General features: G+C 45.1%; 2 protein-coding genes across 51 annotated transcripts in view; one reads left to right on the forward strand and one right to left on the reverse strand.

Moving 5' to 3' along the window:
* Window positions 1–25,260, reverse strand: part of FAM131C (family with sequence similarity 131 member C) — a 569,848-nt gene that overhangs the window by 164,217 nt on the left and 380,371 nt on the right. The window lies entirely within an intron of this gene.
* Window positions 1–25,260, forward strand: part of EIF4G3 (eukaryotic translation initiation factor 4 gamma 3) — a 74,853-nt gene that overhangs the window by 8,228 nt on the left and 41,365 nt on the right. For 11 of the 50 annotated variants that reach the window (XM_083629173.1, XM_083629195.1, XM_083629218.1 and 8 more), the window contains exons 2-4: window positions 7,489–7,564; window positions 15,005–15,148; window positions 17,675–17,779. In XM_083629173.1, coding sequence (XP_083485299.1) covers window positions 17,777–17,779 — 3 coding nt within the window. In that variant the 5' untranslated portion in view covers window positions 7,489–7,564; window positions 15,005–15,148; window positions 17,675–17,776. Of the gene's footprint in view, window positions 1–4,923; window positions 5,183–7,488; window positions 7,565–15,004; window positions 15,149–17,674; window positions 17,780–25,260 lie in introns of those variants that run through there. The other 39 variants (XM_083629205.1, XM_083629214.1, XM_083629207.1 and 36 more) reach the window with 12 other exon arrangements.

The raw sequence follows: 25,260 nt of genomic DNA on the forward strand, positions 1-25,260 counted from the left end.
AGCAGAGGGGACTTTCTTTGTAGTTCCCCCATCCACATCCATTTTGGGTGTAGCAACCCAAGAGAACACATTCTCTGTGGCATCCTCTAAGCTATGGAATTCCCTCTCCATCAAGGTGTGCCTGGTTCCTTCATTATGTAGTTTTTGTCATGTGTGAAGATACACCTCTTTATCTGGTCTTTGACACCAGAGAGAGAGATTTTCAAGAACCTATTCCTGTGACTAATTTGTTCTTAACTTCTTTTAATGCTGTATTTTTAAATAGGTTGGGACTTGCCTTGAAACCTCAAGAGTAACAACTCTAATAAATAATGCTAAAAATACTGGAGTGAAGAACTTCAAAAAGTTACCATTAGAACCTGGCACAGTGGTCATGTTTGAGAGTTATACTAAGTCCACCACCCTCCAGTTATTGTACTGGTCAGCATGCCAATAATAAGGGATGATGGAAGCTGAATTTCAAGAACACCTGGACAGCTACAAGTTGGAAGCAGTGTTCGAAACTCACATTGTCCTAGGCGTATTTTGCGACAAGGAATTTCATTAGCATGAGCAGTTTCTGACTGCACCTAAGACTGCACCTAAGATTTCAGATTAAAACTGCAGAGTGGAAGGAAGGGAGGACATTTTTCTGCCTCCCCACTTCCAGCTATTCTCTGAAGACTGGAGAAAGACCCTCTTAAGAATGTTAGGAGGGTGGACAGGGGAAGGACTACACCATGTGAAAAATGAACATAATATTTTAGCTTCAGTTCATTCATTTTCAGCTTTGTATTATTATTTTTTCTTTAAAAAAAATTCCGTCGTTGTGCCCATAACCTAGGTTTAAGGTGCCATTTAGCTCCACCTTTCATATCTCAGTTTCTAACACTGGTTGCAAGAGCATGTGAATGAGCCAGAGGCTCACATGCTCCCCATTCCTCTTCCCACCCCCATGTGGCCAAGAGGAGGCATGCTTGAAACAAACCATAGTTAACATGAAGTCGAGTTTGTTTGTCTGTCTAGAGCAGTGTTTCCCAACCTTGGGCCTCCAGCTGTTTTTGGACTACAATTCCCATCATCCCTTGCCACTGGTCTTGCTAGTCAGGGATGATGGGAGTTGTAGTTCAAAAACAGCTGGAGGCCCAAGGTTGGGAAACACTGCTCTAGAGCAACATCAGTTCATAAGCAAAAGTGGAAGGGAAAAACCATGTTGGACAAAGAGCAGCAGTGGAGCATGTGACCCTGGAGGTCACTAAACTATAGCTTGGCATGAAGTCCAGATGTGGCCAATAGATGTTTACAACTGCTGCTGAAGCCACAAGGCTGTGCCTTGAAATGAACTGCAGTCACATTCGTAACTGGCTTTGCCTAGCATGCTCCTTTATTTTAAGACCCAGGACAGTGGGGAACTTATTATTTTAGGTTTCATTATCATTCTTAACTGAAGGTGTTAGTGGTGAGGTCATGAAGAGAAATTGTGGGGTGAATTCATAACCTTAAGCTCTTCTTAGGATGGCCTGGGGTTAAGCCTCTCTTGGCTGTGAACAGAGCCTCTGGAATGCAGTCAAATAATTGCAGGGACCTGGTTTTTTAAATGGTACCCTTGGGCGTGAATGCTAATCAGAAGAAACTAGACTTACACGTTGCCTTTTGACATTATTTTGAAGCTATTTCTTTGAGCTAGAAGGACTGGGTTTATGTGGTGACACTCAGCGATCTCAATGTTTTGTTGTTTAAAGTATTCTGGTCAGACTCAGTCTCTGTTAACACCATAATTTGCTTCTAAATGGCACTTAACTCTTGGAGTCTTGCATTACGTATTTTCACAAATCTCTCCAGAAGGAGATGAAGAAAACGTTCCCAGGTTATGAAGAAAAGGTCAGGATTGTACATTTCCTGTCACTTGCTTTCCTCACTTTTCACTTTGTGGCTTGATGCAGGATAGGGCGTTCTGTTCCTGGAATGTGAGCTCCCTAGCGGAACAAGAGCAAAATGTGTTGGTTCTATCAAGCTGTGCTTGTGAGTGGACAATGCCTGCGTTTCTGGCTGCTTGGGAGGCCGTGTGATGCTCATGCAAGAGTCCTTTTCTGCCTGGCAGCTGAGGAGATGTCCCCTGAAGAGCTGGCCCAGTGGGTCTCCCTCCCTGCCTCCCCTCCCTTTCTCCCTCATTCTTTTTCTGCTCTGTGCTCTGCCATTCAAAAGACTGGCATTGACCAGGGAGACAAAGAGTTCTTTCAGGCCCTGAGCTTTTGTTAATGCTCCCAAGTTTCCCTTCCCTGCTCCCTCCTCTGATTGTTAATGAATGTTGCACAGTTGTAGCAAGAGTCAGGGGTATATTCCATTCATATTTCTGCATCCTTCTGGAGAGGAAGCGGTGCTCCTGAACAGATATTTGGCTGATCTCGCCATAACCAGGTCTATGCCCTGATCAGTAGTAATCCTCTCCACGGAGGCAAGGTGCTTGCTGGTTTAAGTGACTTCCACTGGACAATGTGCTTCTGCCCTTTCACAATGGGTGATGGGCTTGAAAAGCTGTCATTTTAATTTTTGTGGGTATAAAACCCACCCCATCCCAGGGCTTCATGGTAGCTGAGGAGTGACACTCCTTTGAGCCTTTGTATCACAAGCCTTAAGTCTGCCAGACTTGAATGGCAGATATCTCCACAAGCAGTGCTAGGATCTTCTAAGTCATTCTGATAGGTCTGCTCCTTGTAGGCTTTTGCAGTACTAGGGTGGTGTAGCCAAGGTGGCCTGGCACTCTGATTATATTAGTTTGAATTGCTAAATAGCAAAACAATTGTGTGTGTGTGTGTGTGTGTGTGTGTTGAGTTCCCATGTGTGCATTTTGCCATTTTTTGCTACTGTCCCTTTCCTCTTTGTCCTCAAGTAACAGATTGCTGGTGAGTCAGCAACTAGCCCTAATGGATATGCTTTACCTCCACTCTTGCAGGCAGCATGTCTCTGAATACCATTTGCTGGGAATCTCAAGTGGGGAGAGTGTTGCTGTTGTGTTCAGGTCTTGCTTGCAGGCTTCCCATTGCGGTGTCTGGTAGGGGATAGGATGCTTGATCGTTCGCTGGCCCGATCTACTAGGTTGTTATATTCCTGTGGAAGAATGCAGGGGCATGAATGATGACACCCTCCATCAGTTTAATAATTAATTTTCTTTGCATCTAATTAATAAACAGTACTAGAATGTAGTTTAATCTTTTATGGCTGGCAGGTATTTAATGACTAGAAATGATTGCTATGTGAAAAATAGTTCACTTTCTGCAAGGTGCCATCTCTTTTTGAATTCCCTGGTATAGAAATGAAATCTCTTGTGCACAATCCAGGAAGTGAATTTAGCGTGGTATTCCTGGCATAGCAAGCCTTGTAAAGCAGGTGTGTGCCTGTTTTAAGCAAGAACTCTCCTATCCTTTGACAAAATATGTTTCCCCAGGCGTCATCTGAAGTAACATAGGATCAGTGCAGGGGAGGTGCTGTTTGAAAGCGTAGCTGGGCCAGGTTCGAGGTTCTGGTTTTAGCATATAAAGCCCTGGGCAACTTAGGCCCACAATACCTTTAGGACTGCCTTCCCCTATACACCCCAGGTTGGTCACTGAGATCTTCTGGAAGAATGCTGTTAGTGGTCCCCCATGGACCAGAAGCATGACTCATGACAGCAAGAAGCCATCTCTTCAGTATTGTGGGCTGAGGTTGGTGTAACTCCCTCCCAATAGAAGTCAAGGCAGCCACTGTCCCTGCTGAGTTTCTGGTGCCTGGTTAAAACCATTTTAATTTAAGAGGGTTTGCATCATCTGTTCCTTCTCTGGTGTTTATTTGTTTATATTCTCAGGTTTTTAAAATTCTGTTATTTAATGTAGGTAAGCCCCAATATTTTCTAGTGCGAGGTGAACGGTTGCTAGTGGGAAGCAGGAAGTCCTCCTTCCTGCACTGACTCAAGTGTTTACCCACCCCTCTGTCTGGTATGCTCCAGCAATTGCGTTTCTCAGCTTACACCGGGAAGTTACCATGGGCTATGAACCCCAGTTTTAGAAGCTGCTCTTGTGAAAATGCATTAAAATCCCTGAAAAAAGGGCATATTGCTTTTGCAGTATCCTGAGGTGTCCTTCACACATTGTAATAGCTCTTTGAGAGACACTTTTCTGTGGGTTCATCCCATCATATGTGGCACCAGTGGGGAAGAAGATAGGTAGCTTGCCCCCTCCTTGTTGCTAGAAAGACTCTTTCCACATGCTTCCCACACCCCCAGACAGTGCTTTGCCACCCCCTTTTTCTGGTGCCGCTGCTACGTCTCAAGGCACTGCTGAAATGTTTATAAAGACCTGCAGCCAAGTAGGTGATTGCAGCTGCTTGAGTCTGTGCTGCCTGGTCAGATCAGGGATGGTCACCTGACAACGGGTCTGTGTAGCTAGCCTACCGCCTCCCCCCACCTCCCTTTGGTTGTAGGCCTCCTGGGTCCTGAACCTCTGGAAAAACAGCTCCAGCTGCTGCTGCATTGTAACATGTATCTGAGCTCCACTTTCTTTGACAGTTTGCTAAATGTATTCTGAATTTCTCAGTGAAGGCGCTCCCTGCCTTTAAAAAAAAAAGCAAAGCTTAACTGTGAGTTATTTGTCTTCATAGTTGGAACGACTTTGATTATTAACCTTGCCAGTGTTTGTAGCTTGGAAATTGCTCCAAGGAGCAGAGAAAGAAGGAAGCTGGTCAGTGCCGAGGCTGCTTTGTATGTGGGTGTAATGCAAGTTCATGCAAGGGGAATACGAAACAGGAGCAGTGCTTGGCCGCAGGGGAAAGAGGCTGTTTTGTTCAGCCCATTTCTTGACTTCCTAATAAATAGTGTACATTAAGCAAGGATCATGTAGCCTGGATTTCAAAATACAGAGGGCACGTGTTCTGCTCTGTCACTGCCCTGCTTTTTGTGATGTGATACGTCACATGGTGGGCTCCTTATTTTTAAGGCATGTGCCTTGTTTGTCGGCTCCAGTTACTGTTTCTTGATGATCAGAAGGCAGCCGGTGAACCGGTCGCTCCGTCAGAAAGGGACTTCCTTACTAGGGACCGGCATGGAACTTTCTAATCCAACTCACCATTGTGTGGGATTGTATTTGAGAACCTCATGAGGTGAGCTTGGGATTCTGTTCTCAGATTTCTTCCAAACTCACAGCCTGAAGGTCGCCAGTGCAATGTGTATGAGGTGAGTTGGCTTGAATCTTTGCTGTCTGGGGCTGATGGGCATGGTCTTATTAAAACAGCTGAAAGGCGCCTGGTTCAGAAAGGCTGCCGCTCACTCTGCTTCTCTTTGATCATTATATCCTGCTTTGTCTTTAAATTTTGGACTGTGTAGGGTTAAGGCTCCACATTCTTTGGCGACTTCAGATATCTAAATTGGAGAGACAAAGGAGTGGCACTGCTGTTGCTATCCCAACAGAGCTGGGAGGTGTTTTGTGCTGGAAAATGGCCACATTGCCCTCCTTCCGTGTGGGTGGCATCTCAGTGTTCCCCCTTGGTAACAGACGTTGCTGCCTAAAGCTTCTTGTGACTCCTGTCCACAAACAGGTAGAGTCTCATGTCCAAGCAGAGTTTAGAAGGGTTCTGTTGGCTGGGCTCCTGCAAAGTAGCCATGGCTAGGTGACGCTTCTGCCTCACTCTTGTCTGTTGCCCTGTGGTGCTGGACGGGGCATGCAGCTGTGTAAACAAGCCAGAGCAGATTTTGGCTTGCCGTCAAGATCTCAGGGGTGTATTTTATTAGTCCAAGCCAGCATGCAGGAGGGGCGGGGGCAGAAGGGAAGTTCTGGCCCCTTGCCAGGTGAGGTTCAAATTGCAGTGGAGCTTTTGTGGAAATGTTGCGTGTTCCTAGTTCTGGAATGATGAGGGCCTGACTTTATCTCATGCCAGAAGGTGGGAGGGGAGCCCCACAAGGTTTGCAGAGCTCAGTCCATTGCCACATAAGTCAGCAAGTCCTGTGGTATCCCAACATGAAGGTTTGTTTGTTTGCCGTGGCAGGAATGTTCGTGGGCAACCAGGGTGAGCAATTGTCTCCCATGCTTTCATCCTTCAGGATGTGTTCTTTACACTCCGGTAAACTTGACTCCTAGCTTGTTAACTATTTCTAGAAGGTTTGTAAGTGTGGTTTCTCTCCACTGTAGCAGACTGTTCGTACAGCTACCACCACCTCAGTAAGCTCCAGGCCACAGAGTTCCTCCCTGTCAGGTTCTTTTTCCTGGGGATGGTGTGTAGAAACCAGCATTGTCTCTTAGCTGAGTGCAAAGGTCCCAGTTCTGGTTGTGTGAGGTCAGCTGCTGCTGTTGTCAGGGATTTTCAAATGCCTTGGATAGGTTCTGGTTTTGTGGTTTGATAAAATTTAAGGGAGAATAGACACAGAAGCAACAGGACAAGACAGGCACCTTATGGGAGAGTGGTCTAGCTGCTTGCATTTGAGTAGTAATATTATCTTTTGGTGCTTTTCGAAAGAGTGATAATCTGCAATTTGGTGTTTACTGCCCTGGATCTCCAGGGCTTGAACCACACTCTGATGGAGGCATGCTGTTCTAGAGAGAAACACTGCCTGCTTTTTTGGTTTTTAATTGGAGCTCAGTTTAAGTTGAGGCAATTTTAGGGACAACACGCTTTTTCCTTCCTCTCTTGCCTGACCATTCTTCTCTTCATAATGAGTGTGGGAGCCTCCTTGTGTTGATAGGAAGTTCTTTATAAGCTGGCGGAAATTCATCCTCTGAACCTCTTAGCAAGTGACCACACTGCTTTAAGAAGGGAACTAGTAGTTTATGAGAGAGCTTAATTCTGTTGCAGAGAATTCTAATTGCTGAATCACATTTATTTTATTTTACCAAACCTTTTATTGTTATCCTTCTGTGGCATTAGAAAAAAACCTTTTTTGCTACACCTTTATTTACAGTTTGGATATCCTGGATTATTGCAGCTCTTTTAATTGCAAGTTTAGGGCAGCCAATCAAAGGCAGCTTTCCTTTAAGCTACAAAATTCTCAGCCTGTTAAGAAGTGAATTCTAGTTCCCAGAACTGCTTTTAAGTAGGGGAAAGGATTAATAGAGTGAAATGCCAGCGACATAAATGCACTCTCTCTCTCTTTCTTCCTGCATTGTTGGAGACTCAGGCCTGGCCTCCGTCAGACGGATCTGCAGCTGACGAGCTGTTTTCCTGGGTGACTGAAAGAGGGTGGCCATTTTATATTGAAAATAAAAATTGGGTCGTCTGTTACAACTCTCAGCTTAGATCTCTCATTTACTCAGGTCTATTGATTTTGTTTTACTGTATCTGGTCACATCTTCTGGGAAGCTAGTTTTCGGCCGTAGAAATTATTCCAGCTGCAGTGTTGAATGTGAGCCCCTTTTCATTGTGGTTTCTGGCATTTGATAAAATCTTTTGTTTTTATGCTAGTATGGGCAAAGGATTTCACATGTTTCTTTCCTGCCGAACACACTTTCCTCTAGACTTTTGTGTTTTCCTTGATTTGCTGCTTTACAGAATCCCCCGGGGACCTGTGCAGCAGCCCCTGGAGGATCGAATCTTCACTCCAACCGTCTCAGCTGTGTACAGCACTGTAAGTATTCCCCAGCAGTTTTGCCAAGTTCTTTGGTTCCTGTGTAGTTGTGGTTTGCTTAAGTAACACTGCTTTTCCTCCTGCAGCTAATCAACTGGATATGAGCTCTTAGAGCTTTGTGGGGCTGTGTGGAAAGTTTAGCTGCCTCCAGCCACAGAACAATCCTGGGACTAATCTTCATTTAGAAAAGCAGCTCTGTTTTAAAACCACTTGTTTAATTCAAAATAAGCAAATGAATAATTCAGAGTTGAACTTTCTCAACAGAAACTGCTGGTTTAGGAAGATGCCCTCATTCAGGCCTCTTCTGCCCAGTATCTTTGGCAGGTGAGACCTGATTCAGATAACATGTTTGCAGTGCAATCACAACTCCTCAATATAAGCTGCAAAAGTTCTTAAAGTCTTTTGGGTGTTCTTTAACATAGTTGCTGGAGTTACACTAAAAAAGGAATGAGTTCTTATGGAAGGCAAGAATGAAAGAGTCTGCCACATATTGACTGTGGTGCTAAATCGTTCTAGTACTGGAGCTCAGTTAAAGGCTGCTCCTCAAATGGTGTCTTGTGGGTTCTGTGTGTGTGTGTTTGCCTTTCTTTGCCCATAATGGGTGGATGCCCAAGAGGTGTGTTTTGTGCCTGGCATCTGAACAGGTAGCCCACAGTGAAGTGACTCTTCCAGAAAAGAGATTAGGAAGGATTAGCTGATCTAGCCACTCCGGGTTTATGCCAAAGATGTGGGTCAGGAGGCCGGGCTATTTGGCTGTGTGACTGTTGCTGAGCTGTGAGAAAAATGCTGCGTTTTTTAAAGGCACGATATGAGCATCAAGGCAGTGAGACCCACTGCTAATGAACTAGCCCAGATGGCCACCAACACTGTTTATTTTTTCATTACAGAGGTCACATTCACACCATGCATTTAAAGCACATGGCTTCTCCTGAGGAATCCTGGGAATTATAGTTTAAGGGTGCTGGGAATTGTAGCTCTGGGAGGGGTAAACTACAGTTCCCATGTTTATTGGGGGGGGGCATGTGCTTTAAATGGATGGTGTGAATGTGACCTATGTTGTATCCTTGTGCATTGCCTAAATTGCATTTTAGAAAAAATACAGAAATAACTTAAGTAGATCTTCCAAAGTCTTTGGTGGGCATATTTCTCAAGGACTGCGTAACTTCTGAGAAAACATGCATGTGTTACAAATACCCAGAGTGTGGGGTGTTAGTTACTGGGGGCCATTGTTTTTTCCACTGTGAGATGGAAAGTAAATTCCCTCCTTTTTGGTTGGTAGAATGATAAATAGTCATAATTTGAGAGCTGAACACATGACAGAGCTCTGGTAACTGGAGGGTACAATTTAGGAATACAGTACACAATCCACCTATACAGGCACCTTGAACAATCCTGGCAAAATACATCACTTGGCTTCTGGTGTCTTTGACAGCTTGTCAGTCTGTGTGTCCCATGACAAGCAAATAGTAGTAGTAATAATAATAATAATTATTATTAATTGTAATTATGACTGTATTGTAATTATTATTATTATTATTATTATTATTATTATTATTATTATTATTATTATTATTTGTACCCCACCCATGTGACTGGGCTGCCCCATCCACTCTGGGCGGCTTCCATCATATATAAAAACATAATAAAACATTACACATTAAAACACTTCCCTATACATGACTGCCTTCAGATGTCTTCTAAAGGTTATATAGTTACTCATCTCCTTGACATCTGATGGTAGGGTGCCACTACCAAGAAGGCCCTCTGCCTGCTTCCCTGTAGCTCCACTTCTCTCAGTGAGGGAACTGCCAGAAGGTACTTGGAGCTGGACCTCTGTCTGAGCTGAACAGTGGGGGTGAAGATGCTCCTTCAGGTATACAGGGCTGAGGCCAGTGATCAAGGCAACCAATGACTTTGTATCATTTATAATTATTGGCCTGAGAAGTCTGGATAGCTTTTGCAAACCATAAAGACAGATATAGAATGGTGGGTTCTCCCTCACCAGAATACTACAGTGTTTGTTGTATTTAGATTTCAGTTTTCCTCCCATATTTATTTATTTATTTGTCAATAAAAATACAGGTCAGTCAAAATACAATTACAACAAAAAAGAAAAAGAAAAGTCAGTTATATAAATAATGTATACAATAAATAAAAATGTGATGAGAATAGCAACTGTGTTGTAACAATGCTGCTTTAGCCCTGCCCACTTTGAATGTAGGCCCTGCCCATTGCCCTCTCCCAGCCCAGCCTACATATTCCCTGAGCAGATGCAGAGAATTTCCCTACACCTGCTGTAGAAGGTAACTGGTAAAGCTGGCTGACTTGTAGAGCTCTGAAGATCTGAACCAAAGGATATATAGCCCCTTGTTAAGAGATGGGTGTCATTTAAACAAAGGCACAGCAATAATCTCCAGCATCCTCTCGAAAACTTTGGTCTCTTGTGATCTAAGCAGCTCTTGCCGCTTCATAAGCAGAACAGAGGAGACCTTTCCCGCTGCTGCTACTGAACTGCAGTGCTGTGCTCTAAAAGCAAGGGCCAGTTTGTATGCTGGCTGGATTCTAGGTTTTTCTTTATACCTGCAAAATGTGCATAATTTCTGATCAAAGAGGCACATAAGTTAGGTGCTAACATTTAGCGTAGCACCTCTCTTCAAAAGGAATCCAGCAATGCAGCCTCTGAAGCAGATGTGTTAATTGGCATTGTTTGAAGTGTCTCTTGAAGAGTTTCTGCCTCCTGTCTTGGCAGTGGCGTAGCGTCGGTTGTCAGCACCCGGGGCAAGGCAAGTAATTTGCGCCCCCTAACCCATGGATTTGCGCCCCCTAACCCGTGGATTTGCGCCCCCTAACCCATGGATTTGCCCTAACCCCAGATGTTGCGCCCGGTGCGGCCCGCCCCCCCTGCACCCCCCACGCTACGCCACTGTGTCTTGGGTCTCCTTGTTTCTGATCAGCCACCTTGACACAGTTGAAATAAGCGAAAGAGAGGGAACCTCTCCCCATTAAGATTTCTCCCCAAAGAGCACCTTTGCCAGTGCTTCTGCTAGTGGCCAGTGAGCCCCTTAGGTGAGCAGCAGCTTTCCTTTCCCAACAAAAAGCACTTTTGGTTTTTATGAATTGGTAGCCAGTCAGTTCTATGCAGTTCTATGACTCTGAAGGGAACAGCCAGGACTACCTCAGGAGATTGGGTGATGCAGCCCAAAGGCTGGGTATCTTTTTAGGGCCTCCTTTAGCTCCTTAGTTTGAGCTCCATGAGGGTCTTGGGATTTGTGTCCTTTTTCTTGCTCTCCTAGGTATTGTCAGCATAGAAACACACACAGACAGAAGCTCCTGGGACCATTTCCAGCCGTTGCTCCTGTGATGCCTCAGCTTTGGGGAAATAGAACTATTGGTAATTCTTGCTTCCTGCTGGGCTCTTGAGACTGGAGGGCCTCTCTCTTGTGGGGCTTCCTTACTGCCTTCCTCCTCTCAGCTGTTGTTTTTCTAATCTTAGGTGGTTTGGGTGTTTAAAGGGCTGTTGAAATAGGTTTTCAGGGTAGAATGCAGAAGCATCCCTAAGGTGAAGAATCTCTCACACTTTGTGATGGAATCAAGAGTGACAGACACGTTGCACTATTCCTCTGGCCCAGTCTGCATTGACTTCCTACACAGACAGCCATTTTGTCAGATCACAAAGGGCCGGCTGGCAGGAAAGGCAGCCCAGTCTTGCTTTGTCCCTGCAAAGCTGCAAAGTTAAGATCCCATTTACAGATTTGCAGCCTTCCCCCAGTGGAGAAAAGCCTGTTTTTACTGGCAAACGGTGCGGAGTTAACTCATAAAAGTGGCATTTGCAAAACCCTCAGCAGTGTTTTTCTGTCCTTTTTGGATTTGTATCAATTCTGCTTCTCCTTTTGGGTAGAAGCTGGTGTTGGTACAGGTGGGTGGAGTTTTTCCCCAAGAGAAAATGCTGAAAGAGAGAGATCCGTTAAGTAATGAAGGGTGGCATTCAGGATAATGCCTTCTTCCTGGCACTTTAATGTATCCGATCTTGTATTTATTGTGGAATTAATTTCAAGTACATTTCCAATGGGGGGCAGGGAGCTCAAGGTAAGGTTCTGTATTACAGAAAACACAAGCACAAGTTAATTAGCCACTTAATTTAACTGAATAATCTTACAATAAGAGAACAACTTATTTACTATACTTGCATTCTGCTATGAAAAATATAACAAAAATTTACAGCAGTGTTTTGAACAGCTTTTCAGTGTTCAAAGCAGCAACTGAATCCAGACAAGATGATACATTGATCTGGATATGGAGAATAGACTTAGGTATTCTTGTTTGTGTTGGAGATATTTATTTATTTAAGAGAATTTATATACTACCTGATTGTAAGAAAACCTCTGAGCAGTCTACAAAAATATAAAATAAAGCGTTATGATTATGTTACACTTCCTCTGACAATAATTTTCATGGGTTAAGGCAGGGGTCAGCAACCTTTTTCAGCTGTGGGCCAGTCCACTGTCCCTCAGACCATGTGGTGGGCTGGACTATATTTTTTGGGGGGAAATGAACGAATTCCTGTGCCCCACAAATAACCCAGAGATGCATTTTAAATAAAAGCAAACATTCTACTCATGTAAAAACATGTTGATTCCCGGACTGTCCGCTGGCCGGATTGAGAAGGCGATTGGGCCGCATCAGGCCTTAGAATCATAGAATCATAGAATCATAGAGTTGGAAGAGACCACAAGGGCCATCGAGTCCAACCCCCTGCCAAGCAGGAAACCCCATCAGAGCACTCCTGACATATGGTTGTCAAGCCTCTGCTTAAAGACCTCCAAAGAAGGAGACTCCACCACACTCCTTGGCAGCAAATTCCACTGTCGAACAGCTCTTACTGTCAGGAAGTTCTTCCTAATGTTTAGGTGGAATCTTCTTTCTTGTAGTTTGGATCCATTGCTCCGTGTCCGCTTCTCTGGAGCAGCAGAAAACAACCTTTCTCCCTCCTCTATGTGACATCCTTTTATATATTTGAACATGGCTATCATATCACCCCTTAACCTCCTCTTCTCCAGGCTAAACATGCCCAGCTCCCTTAGCCGTTCCTCATAAGGCATCGTTTCCAGGCCTTTGACCATTTTGGTTGCCCTCCTCTGGAGACGTTCCAGTTTGTCAGTGTCCTTCTTGAACTGTGGTGCCCAGAACTGGACACAGTACTCCAGGTGAGGTCTGACCAGAGCAGAATACAGCTGATTAGCTGCTCTCCCTGTGCAAAGGTCAGAGGGGGCAGGGCTTCTTAGGCTGCCTACCTATGGGTTAAGGGCACTCCTGAATCAGGTGACATCTATGGCAATGTGCATTTTCTGTCAGCTTCAGCTTTAGGTTAATATTCACAGCTGTTTCAAACGGGAAATTTTAGGACTCAGGCTTTTGCCCTGTTTTGCATGCTGTGGGATTAAATTGTGCCCTACCCTCTTAAAACTGGAGCCCATGACCCTCTCTCATATACACTAAATTAAAGCCCATTTTTCTGTGCAAAAGGAAACTCCATGGTGGGGTGTTTTGACTTCTCAGGCCAAGCATTATAAGCATGATTCAATAAGTAATGTGTCGTTACAGTAAATTCATGTGTGTTTATGACTCTCTAGCAGCCAAATGTTGTGGAGAAAAGCAGTTTTTGTTCAGTAATTACCTGCCTTGCTACTGTGCAGTTCTGGGACTTTGGCCCACAATCCAGGGCATCTCATTCCACTGGTTTGTGGCCTTTCAGTGTTCTCCCTTAGTATCTTCGCTTGTGTATATAGAACCACACAGAAATCACGGTGTTTTTGCAATTGCTCTCCGCCTTTATTGCCTCTGAGCAGATACAAAAGGTTTTCCTTTATGTATGCTACTAGGTAGGTAGTCTAAAAGTTTCATTTAGTTGCAAACCAACATGCATTAATTTGTTTATAGTGACCGTCACCATCCTTGTGCCCTCTAGAAATTTTGGACTGAAGCTGTTGTGTCATGCTGGAAAATGGGATTTGTAGTCCTAAATATCTGGTTGGTAAAGGATAGTTCACAGCCACTGATTGCAATTGCATGATTTGCAAAATCTGTTAGCGTGCTGCCAAAGCTTTCTGTTTCTGCTGTGGAAGGGTGGGTTCGTATATTATGATTATTTTTTAATGAATTGCATATGTTTCTGTGTGAATGTGCTGATAGTACAATATGTTTTGCTTAATGCTTATGGGTTGTATCCCATATTAGTCCTACTCAAAGTAAACCTATTGAAATTGATAAGCACGGCTAACTTAGGGCCATTAGTTTCAGTGGGTCTACTCTGGGTAGGACTTTGTTGGAGACAACCCTGTGTTTTTAAATATACTGTAAGTTACTCAGAATCTAGTAAATAATAACAATAAAGTAAAATTTGGGAAAGTTAGTTGAACTGAGTGATTTCAAATTAGTATCTCTTTCCTTGGGGATTTAAAATGTTAAAACTTGATGTCTTCATATTGAATTGTTCCAATTGTTTGGACCATTCAGGCCCTGCACAGCCTGGGCTCTGGATCTCTCCAGGAGCACCTTTCCCAAGTTGCTCCTCCAGTCCGCGAGTGAAAGATCAAATGTGGAGAGCTGCTGTTACCAGCTCTGTCGCCTCTTGGAAGATGAGCTTCTTCACCTGCATCATCAGGTGTCCTAGGACTTCCTTCTAAGGAGACCACCTTCAGGCCTGCTTTCAGACTTTCTTCTCTGCCAGGCATTGAGTGACTTCTGTGCCCACTTTCAGCTTCAGAGTGCTGCTGTTTGACTTGCAATGGGGGTTGTGTTTAGTGCTCCTTCAGTACAATTTTATGGGGTTGCATCCAGCTAAGTTTCACTCAGTGTATACCTAAATCAGTTGTGTCCATTAACTTCATTAGCTTTACTCTTGAGTAGGACTAGCATTGGCTGCAAACTGTAGGATTTATCTTTTTTGGGGGAAGCCTCTTTGAGTGTGTCTCAGGGCCAAATAGGAATTTGAGAATTCCAAAATAATTGCCAGCCACCTGTTTCCATTGGATGCTTGATGCGGACCAAGCATGTGCCAAGGACGGGGATGCATTGGGAAATAATGGGAAGTTTTACAAGGAAAGATAAGCGCCTTCTCGTTACTGAAGCTGTAAAGATTTCTCAAAGCAAGGCAATGTTGACCAGGTGAAAGGCTCGCCCTTTTGCCATTGGAGATGTACCCTTCATCTGTGTTCAAGTTCTGAGATGCAAGATAAGGCGTGTGAACAAGCTCTGCTCCTGCAGCCTCTTGCTCTCCCTGTCCTTTTTTACGGGTGGCCAGAGAGACGGTGAGTGTATCCGGTGGTAGCTAATTGTGAGCCAAAGGATGGATCGCTTCCTTTTCCTCCCCAGGTCTGTAGCCTCAGCATGTAAATGAACCCCCATGGAGGGAGCTTTACTAATCTCTGGTTTTACTAACAGTTTATCTCCTCACAGGTCACGCAGGTTGCGAGACAGCCAGGCCCTCCTGCCCCCTCCCCTTACTCTGCACATGAAATAGGCAAGGGGCACCCATCCCTTGCTGCAACGCCACCAGGACATGCCTCCTCCCCAAGCCTCACCCAGGTAAGGTTTGGCGCCTGCTTCTCAGGTCTGAGTTGCCTTTCTATAAGTTTATGGGGTGTGGGTGAGATCTTGGCTTTGCGCAGTGCTAACCCTGGTCTGCATGCTACTTTCACTTGAGCTGCTCTTCCTCTTGCTGGCCAAGGATAGGGGAAGAGGAGAGGGGTTCCCTTTAGGGCGCTCCCCACCCCAACCCCCTCAATTGGAAATTGGCAGGGATGCCTCTCGTGTCAGACTAAGCGCTTTTTTTTTTTGCTAAGTGGCGGTGATTTTAATAACATGCCTTTAGGCAGGTACATTTTTCTTTTCTGACCAGCACTCATTGCATGTGCTGAAAGAGAAAATGGACACAGTAAAAATAATACACGTGGACAAGGAATTTAGATAATTGAAAACCATAACTTGTTTTTAATCACTTAATTCCTCAAAACGTTTCCAAGAGACGAGGGATGACGTGGCAAAGCAGAGGAGGAATGTATTTGTAGTTAGCAAAGGTAGGGCAGATGCGCTGTCCAAGGGTGGGCCTCATGCCTAGGCAATGTGACCTGTGGCAGCTTCAGACAGTGAGCTGCTGAGCACCAAGGCCTCCTTGGCAATGATGCCTCAAGGCAGAGTTTGTGGGAGCTTTCAGAAGCATACAAGTGGAGGGGGCATCGGCCCCTTCTTTGTTTCTGTAGATTCCTGCATGAGACTAGAAGTCTTGGTTCTCGGACAGACGAGCTGGTGCTTGAAATCCTACTTGGAACATAATCAGCTGCTTTGATTCCCATGATAACTTCCAGACCCTCAAGCGTGATGCAGGGCCCCATTTTGGTTCCTTAGTAAAGGAGGAATTGGGGGTGAGGCGAGGTTGAGCTTTTTTTATACAGGCATGAGAGAACCCTCTGCATCTGTTTCCTCCAGCCAGACAGTGCATGAGTCACTCAAGTTGTTGCACCTTTTCCAGTGGACTTGACATGTGCATCATGTGACAGTAGGCATGACACCCCACCAGTTCAGCTCAAAACTTGCTGCCAAGTTTATTGATAGAAAAGGATTTTGTGTAGTCTTGTGTGTTAAGAGCCTAACCAAAGAAGACAAAAAGTGCTCTGAAAGTTGTGGAGTGGCTACTGTAGTAACTGTTGTGGGCACCAGAAAAAGCTACCCTGCCCAGCTGCATCTCCACGACCTCCAACTCCTGTGTCAATCCCCAATATTCCAGAAGAGAGATGAAAGCCACAACCTTTTCCCACCTCCAGGCATCAGAAAAAACTGCAAATATTCCTTACGAATTTATCAGTTGAGTCCTGAGTACAGTGAGGTTCTTCCACAGAAAGTCACTCCAGAATGTTGCACCTCTGATTGTGCAACGCTTTCTCCAGATTTCTTACCTGAACTTAAGTCACGGCCAAGTCTGGCAGGTCAGCCCTGCACAGAGTCTGCTAGTCTTCTTAGTTTGATTCTAAACAAAAGCCTCCTCCTCGCCTCAGAAGGTCTTGCAATTCTTTGTCTGCCAACAAGAGGCACTTCTTGTTCATTTGTTATAGATCTTTCTCTGATGGGTCCAGATAATTTTGAATGCCACCGCTTCCTCCACTTCCAAAAAGGGGGGATCCATTGCTCACCCACTCAGGGCTTAAGGCAATTGTTAACCAATATTTTGCCCGTATTCTCAGTTGTTAACAGGATATGCACTCTTGCTTCTTTCCAGGGCACAGGCCTAAATTTACCAAAAGTAATTCACATTTTTGATACATGGCATAAGAATATATAAAGTCTTGTACATTCATCTTTGGGATGTTGTCATGAGTGTAGCGTGCTGATCATAGGAAAATGTATTGGTCACCTGTCTCTGATAACTGATCGTATTTCTCCACTTTTTCGTTTTTTCCCCCTGGAGAGGCAGTCTTACTGAAGCACATAGTAGCTTGTTCTGTAAAAAGGGTTGCCTGCATAGATCCATTTGGTTTCCCCATTCAGATCCCTGCAACCTCACAGGAGACTTGGAGAGGGGGGTGTCAAACAAAGGAGCTGGTCTCCTGCAGGGGGCGTTGAGAATTGATGGCAACTGGTCCACAGACCTTTCACATTGCTGTTTTGAGATTAGCAGAGTCCTGCACTTGAAGCCACTGAGAGCATAATGACAGGACAGGTCACTACTAGTGGGTACCCTTTTATCTAGAGTACCAAGCTCTGCTGACAACAATTCCCTAGTCCTAGAGTAGGGGAAGAATGGGTAGAAATGTCCCTGGGATGCTTTTGTTCATTTAGCCCATTGTAAAAAGGCAGGTAGAAAGGGAGGTCGTCCCCATCCAGGTGTGTAGAAAGTATTTTGAGAAGTTGGAGGGGATGCATCTGCTCCCATCAGCCTGGTAGAAGGGGAGAGAGAACGGAGCATTGACGTGGAGATGTGCCAACCCCTGTCCATCCCCCACCCACCCGCCATCATTCTCGTCCTCCCCACCCCCCTCTCCCCCTCTCTCTGTCTCTTTCTCTGTCACTCTCTTTCTTTCTCTCTTACTCTGTCGCTCTCTTTCACTCTCGCTCCAGCAGCCAGGAGGGAGGAGGGACAGAAGCTTTCCACCCCACCCAAGAGCCAGCAGTCTTTTTGAAGATCCAAGGGAACTGGTGCAAAGGATTCTGGGATGTGGGATGGTGAGTGACAAGAGGGAAAAAAAGGTTAAGTGATGCCCTGCTGGAAAAGCCTGGCTCTTGTTTTTCTAATGGGTGGAGATCTCATTTAGGGTGGGGCCATTGTGGCTTACAGGGGAGGCCCCTCCTGCAAAGGCGTGGAAGACTCAGGGCAGAAGGAATGTTCATGGGGAGCCTTAAAAACACGTTGAGAACTTGAGATGTATGGAGGAGCTCCGTTCAGTATTTTGCCCTTGAGGCATCTTACCATGCCATCTGGACTTTTTGCTTCAAAGCTGTTGCTCTGTCTTGGAAAGTGTTAAATTCTATGGCAAAGTTTCAAATTTGGAGTAGGCATAGATGTGCAGGGTGAGAGTCTTAGCTTCATGTCCAGTCTGAGGATGGTGGCTTAGCATTTTGTCGGCCCACATCTGCCTCCCCCATACACTCTGGGTTGTGTCCAACATTTGTTTTACACACAGTACACCCATTGAAATTAATTATCATTGGTCATACCCATTAACTTCAGTGGGTCTACTCTGAGTAGGATGAGCATTGGGTGCCACCCTCTTGACTACTTGGGCTGTCCCTCAAACAGCAGGGATTCCATTTTCCCTCCACACCCTTTATTCAGGATTGCTTATAAGGGATTTTGCATGTGAGGAGGTCAGAAAGTGAAGCTTTTCGCACTAACCTCAGTTTGGCAGTGCCGAGGGAGGGCTGGTCTTGCGTTGAAAGTCGCTTATACTTGGTTTGGCGCTCACTCATTGCTCAGGTTCAAAATGTTTCCTTTAGGAAGGTGTTTAATTAAAATAGGAAAGTTTCGGTTCCAAACCTTTATGATGTGTTGGTGTGTGGGAGCCGCGGAGAGCTATCCAAGGTCCACTGAAAGCGGTCCAAAGGGGTGGGGACAGGAAAATGCAGCTTGCATCATGACTTCTGTGTTGCTCCTTTTGTCTTCCTGGATCCAGAAGCACATGGTGTGGCACATAAAGGGGAAAAGAGAGGCTCACAAAGGGAGAATAGAGAAGTGGTGCTGTAAGGCATGGACAGGGAGGGAAGTGGGTTAACAGAGAATGGGTCATAGAAGACATTTAACTTTTGTAACAAAGCTGTTCTGTGGTTAACATAGTCGTGCAGCCCTGTTGAGTTCTTGCAAAGGTGTCCCACTTGAGTATCTGAGTGTTTTACCCCTTGATTTAGAGTTTTCTTGGCCCAACTGATGATGCTCTGAGTGGTAGAGAATAAAACGTCCCCTATCTACATGATGCTTTTCTGGAAAAATATTTTTTTTTTGTCCTACTTGAAAGGGTTTTTGCAGTTTTCTAAGCTTTCATGAATAGGAGATGTATTATTTAACTCCCAAGAATGTAGTTAGACTTTGTTTAATATTCAGGTAGCCCAGAACCAGCGATTTGCCTTCCGAAATGAAGAGATTCTGAATTTCAGAAATTCCACACCCACTCACGACTCTGGAGTTTTGTGACCTTGGCTGCCTTTTCCTATGTGGCTTACTCTAGGATTGTCCCCTTCCTGTCCCATTTGGCTGGGTAAAGTATAGTAGTAGTGGAAACGGCATTAGGAATTGTGCCATAGGCTTTGGTGAGTAGCGTTCTCCTATGTGGTGCCTTAAGTGAGTCATGTTTTCCTGCAAGGCATTTCCAGAGTTCTCTACAGCTTGGTTCCCTCTTGGCTGTAACAGTGTGGTTAGAGCATGGTGCTGATAACGTCAAGATTGCAGGGGCAATCCCTGTAAGGTACAGCTGCATATTCTTGCGTTGCAGGATGTTGAACTAGATGATCCTCAGGGTCTCTTCCAACTCTTTGCTCAGCCTTCCACAGCACTTCCTGATAGTAGACTCTGCTTTAATAAAGCAGCGTGTCTTGGATCCCATATCACATGTAAATATGGCATGATGTAATACGCTGTCATCGGTGTGCTGCCATAGAAAACAGCATGTGGGATGTCATTTTCAGTGTGGGCTTTTAAGGAAAAGTCATGTTGACTGTTGTCCTTTTGTCCCCAGTGCCCAAAAGCATTTTGTTTTGTGCCTGCTGCGGCAATTCATCAATGGAGTGGGAGGAGATGGGGGTTTGCTTTAATTCATAATGTGACTCAAAAGCATGTTGTGTTTAGAAGGAAGCTCTACAGATGGGAACGTGCAGCAGTGCCAGCCAAGGTCTCTTGGGCCATTTCATGTAAGGACATGCTAGTCTTCTTCCTTTTTGCCCTGGATCACCAGCAGTGTCCTTTGCTAGGCTGAGGAATAATCTCAGAGAAGTTTAGCTCTGCAGTCACAGGATGCAGCCTTCCTCTTTTTGCTTCTTTTAAAAAGCAAAACTCTTGCAGCTGGACTGATATTTTGATATGTGGTCCACTCCATTCCCTAAAAAAGAAAAGAAAAAAGAATCCCTCTTTTGAGAACCTTAAATGAAGCATTTGCTAGTGCTGGCTGACATTCTGCATGCAGAATTGATAGGCAGAGAATATCTATATTTTATATAAATAGCTCTCCGTGGAACTTTGTGTAGACGGAGAAGGTGTGGCTTTAAGGAGCTTTGAAGCCACTGAGCCATCTTAGGGGCTATGGATGCTTTTCCAGTGAGCTGTTTTGGCAACAATTTCATAAAGACCTTCTGAAATCTAAGGCAGCTATTTTAAGTGTCATTAGGTCACGGCTGGCTTTCGAAGGAAAGCATGAAACACCCAGGGGCCTTGTTGCTTGTAGCTAGAAGTAGGATTAAATTGCCAAACGCATTAAGGTGGTGAGAGTGGAACCATACCTTTTCCGAGTCCGGCCTGCTCATGAGATGCTGTGAGAGTGATCCCTGGCCTAACCCTTCCCAGGGACTGCAAGCCTGTCCTCATCCATGGGACATTTCAGAGCTGGGATTGTGTAAGGGTGTGAGGTGTCGCTGGTTTTGTCATGTCTTTCCTTGGTGGTCCCTCAGATGCACCCAGCATTTAACCTGGCAAGTGACTTCCTGTGGGCACGGAAAGTTCTCAGGGTGCTGAAAGAATTCACAGCGCTGAGGCAGAAATTTCCACTCCGCTGCTCAGAGCAGGAAGCGCAAGAGCTGTGCGTGACTCAGCATTTTCTCAGCCTCCCCCTGACGTGAGCCTGGCTTTCGCCTGTTTATTCCTGGCACATTTAGTGCAAGGGCGGGGGGGGGGAATCTTGTTGCACAGCAGGTCTAACTCCTTTCGAAATGCAGATAAAAATAATCCTCCCCTTGTTGTTGTTTGCTTATTTCAGCTGGCAGGAACAGAGGGTGGGGGTTGAATGAGGGGGAAGGTCCATGGTGAGAGGATTCTTTGACAACTTGAAACACATAAGAATTCCTTTATCATACCTCTTACTCCGAGATAAGGTAGGAAGGAGGAAGTGCCATTGCTTGGTGGCAAAGAACACCCATTGCCTGCATCAAGCCCCATATTCACCAGTCTCTTTGCAGGGCTGGGGGTCACCCTTCTCTGCCTGAGACCCTGCAGAGTCCTCACCAGTAAGAGGAGACAGCCCTGGGTTAAATGAACCAGCTGGCTGACTCGGGAAGAGGCAGCTGCTGCTTCTTTTCTTTCTTCATTAAATTCATTCAAACATATAACATCTACATACATATATCTGAATGCTGGTGTTTAAGCAGTACTTACAAAATAACTACCAAATAATGTAAGCTTCTTATCCCAGACTACTGTTTGTATAGAAGGTGATAAACCGTTTAAGTTAACCAAAGTTTTGTAACGTGAGGAAAGTCCTCTGTCTTCATTTTTAGCCATATACATAAACAAAACCATTTGATTCCAAATGAGTCTTTGTGCTTCAGGCGTTGTGTCAGTTTTATTTAATTTTTCCACAAATACAGTTTGCCACACTTTGTTGTTCCAGTTTGTCAGAAAATCCCCCTCTAAGTTGTTCCAGTATGGTGCTGCTAATGAGCCTGGCTGCTAGGAGAAGAGAACTTCTTAAAGGTTTAAGCTGTTAAGTTAATATTGCCTCCCGTGAAAAGGTTGAGGAGCGCTAGACACTTTGTCTAGTAATTGCTTTTATTTGCACAAATAACTTCCTCCTCCTTAAGTCCACATGTTCATGGGCTTATCTGCACCATGCATTTGAAGCATATGGCCTCCGCCAAAGAATCCTGCTTTGAATGTATGGTGTGAATGTGGGAGGTGCTCTGCAAATTGTAGTCATCACTCATTGCTGTGTCTCACGGTGCTACAGCATTTGTAAAGTTTAGAAATAATCACTGCTTTTTTTAAAAAAAAATACATGTCCCAATCCTCAGATGTTGAGGTTGGACAGGCTAGAATTGGAGTTAACCTGGATACAGATTGTTGTGGCAGGGAAAGCTCTTGGTGCATGGCAGGAAGCACTTCCCACCCCAGGCCAGACCCTGATTGGCTCCCCAGGATTACATTGGAACTTTCATCTCGCCCTTCTGGGCCAGCTAATTGGGCTCTGAAATTGGACTCAGAAATGTGGCTGCTAATTGCCGCTTGCTGATGTACTCCAAGACAAAGACAGTGAATTGGAGAAGAGATTGGGTTGTTGAGTCATTGCAGTGGGCTTGATGCAGCGAGGCTGGCAAAAGTTAGGGGTGCTTCATGGGCAGAATGTTTCCTGACTGGAGCCAAAATTTGCTTCCTAAGTGACCTTGCTGCATCTTTGTCTGATTTGCCATTTCACTCCACCTAACAAGACAGTTGCAGGCTTCAAACATCTGGTCATCCCCAGAGCCATGCAACTGAACAGCTCCTGAAAAATGCTATTTTGCTGCTTCAGGCTGCCCTGGCTGCCCTCAGTTGCCCCTCCCTTCCACCAGCCTGGAAGGTGGTTAGGTGCCTGCTTTGGATTTTGCCTCTGTCAAAGGCAAATCACTACAGTAGTGATTGTTTTTCTGGCATGTTTTAATTAGCAAACTGCTTCTGAGTATCTGTGCATACCCTGTAGTAACTTTTCTTAAATAGGGTGCTGTTTGAGCAGCAGCTTAAACTAGATGACTTCCATAGTCCCTTCCAGAGTATTGGGCTTGTCCAGTGCTAAGGTGGAACCAAAATCCACCCGGTCTCAGAAAGCTGCACTTGACTTTAATCTATTGACTGTAATAAGGGAAGGACAGTATGATTTATTGTCACACCCCCCTTTTAGGAGGAGTTTTCATTCAACCTTTTCAGATTCAGCACCTGTCCTTAGCCCAGAATGGCATTAGGATACCCACTTCTTTTTTTGCCATTTATTTGTATGGTGGTAGTACTGTTGCTGTTGCAACTTGTTTTAGGCTAGGTTGCAACATTGCAATGGGTTCCGACTAGGGACCTAAGAGGGTGTTACTAATTGTGTTTTACCACACTTCTGCCACTGATCCCTTTGTTCAGCTGTGTACTCTTGAGGTCCAAGATCTCACAGTTTTGAGCTGCTGACTTTGAAACCTAGCCTGGTCCATCTTGGAATTCTGCATTCAATATGAGCCAAATGACTGCCTTATGCCCTGCTTTGAGTGTTTGTAGTCACATGTACCTGATGATAAGAGACTCTTTTTTTTAAAAAAAAAGCACCTCTGTGCACAAAAAACACACACCTCGCATACACACACATATGCACAGCAGTATTTTATCTCCCTGAATTTTAGAATGATCCACTCCCTGGTTCTCTCATTGCATCTGGCAGGCAAATCATAAAATGCTGAACAGAATAAACTTTAATGATCCACCACTTTTCAGACAAATAAGCCGATTAAAATTCTCATGTGCATTCATCTTTCTGTGCCAAGCAGAGATCAGTAGGCAAGATAATTATCCCATTCAGCTGGGATGGAAGAAAGGCAAGTGTCACATGTTTCAGTGAGAGCCTTGAAGGATGGGCAGAATTGAGCAATGGCTTATGGAGGTGTCCATAGCATCTTTTAGGGGGCATATGGGTTGGTGAGCCCTGATGGAAGGGCAACAGGAATTGCTCTAAACCTGGCAGTTGTTTGAACACCCAGAGACCAATTATGGATTGAGCCTGGCGCGCACAGGCAACCTGTATACAGTTGTCACTTGGCTTACCCTTTGTACCAGCCTTGCAGTTAAGCACTAGCCTGGTAGCCATAAGTGACTGGGAATTCTGTTCAGGCATGTGAATGGACTAACGGAGGAGGGATAGATCACTCCATTTCTCTACCACCATCAGTCTGTTTGAGTCCTGTGTTAGCTGCAGTGGAAGGAAGGTTTCATCCTCCACAACTAGGATAGATAACTGAGCCTCCTCTGCCAGTCAGCTTGGTGGAAGAACTTTTCCTTTCATAGCCTGTGTGTCAAAACTAGCTATGGAGGAAGGGTATGCTGCTCTGGCACTGCAGTTTGCTTTAAGCTGTAGGACTGCTCCGGGGCTCAGGGTGTGGTGTTCTGTTGAGTGGGCTGCCTCTGTTGAAATGGGGTGATGGGGAGTTTGCTTGCTTATGTGAATGGGTCCTCCAGCCTGTGTTATGAGCTCTGTTGCTGGGCAGGCTTCCCCTTCTACCAACAAGCTGGCCTTAACGCAGGGGCCTGTTAGGAGAAGGCACTGCTTTTCTTGTGAAATGACAGTTGAGGTGTCATTGCTTAGACTTAACTGGCTGCAAGAGGTTTACCTGCTTTATCTGTGTTGCTGCCTTTTGCAAAGGGCCTTATCTCCTCCTCTGCAGGGCCCTGGAGCAACCAAGGGGCCTGGGAACAGGGCTGTTTGCTGTAGTCTTACAAGGAGGCTTGGACTGTTAATGGGAGCAAGAAGGAAGGTGCATTTAACTCCTGGCCACATAGAGTCAAAGGGCAACAGTAGAGCTTCTTTTTTAAAGTCTTCTAAAACTGTGTGGGTGTCAGATGTGCAAGCTGCCATTGTCCTGTCTTATAAAGAGGCACTAAGCCTCAGTCGCATCACTGTGACATAAATCCGGAAATGTTTTTCTCGAGCCAAATAGTCTCCTGATGAATATTGTAAGGGGCTGAATATTCTGCTGCTTCTTGGCATGAATTAGCAAAACATTTCTGGTGCTAAGTGTGCCACTGAGCCATCCAGCAGGGAGGAGGATGAGGTGTGTGAGCTTCTGTGTCAGTGAGGTGAGCAAGCCGGCAGGGTGGGAGTACCTGGTGTATAGAGTCTCAGAAGCAAATGGTTTGGCCTACAGGCACTGCTGGCACAGAGGACAGCTATCTCTGCCATGGTTCATCCCCCCCCCCCAGCATCATTCAGGAGATGAAACATTGGGCTGGACAGATTCTTGCTCTTGACCCAACATGGCAAATGTTGCAGTTAAGTGCCTTCAAGATAACCATTGCTTTTAAGTGAGATAGTAGACACCCCCTAACTGTTGAAAACCTGCAGTTAAGATTAGTTCCTTGTATCCGGGCTTTTGCATCAATGGCGTATGTCTGAAGGTACAAAGTGTGAGTCTAGTTGAGAGTTGAGGCAGCAGCGGGAAGGCAGTTTCCATCCCGGTTGCCGTTGCTTGTCATGTCTTTAACCATCTTTCTTCTCTCTCCCATG

This window comes from Podarcis filfolensis (genome assembly GCF_964270895.1).
Source record: "Podarcis filfolensis genome assembly, chromosome: 8".
In the NCBI taxonomy this organism is placed as follows: domain Eukaryota; kingdom Metazoa; phylum Chordata; class Lepidosauria; order Squamata; family Lacertidae; genus Podarcis; species Podarcis filfolensis.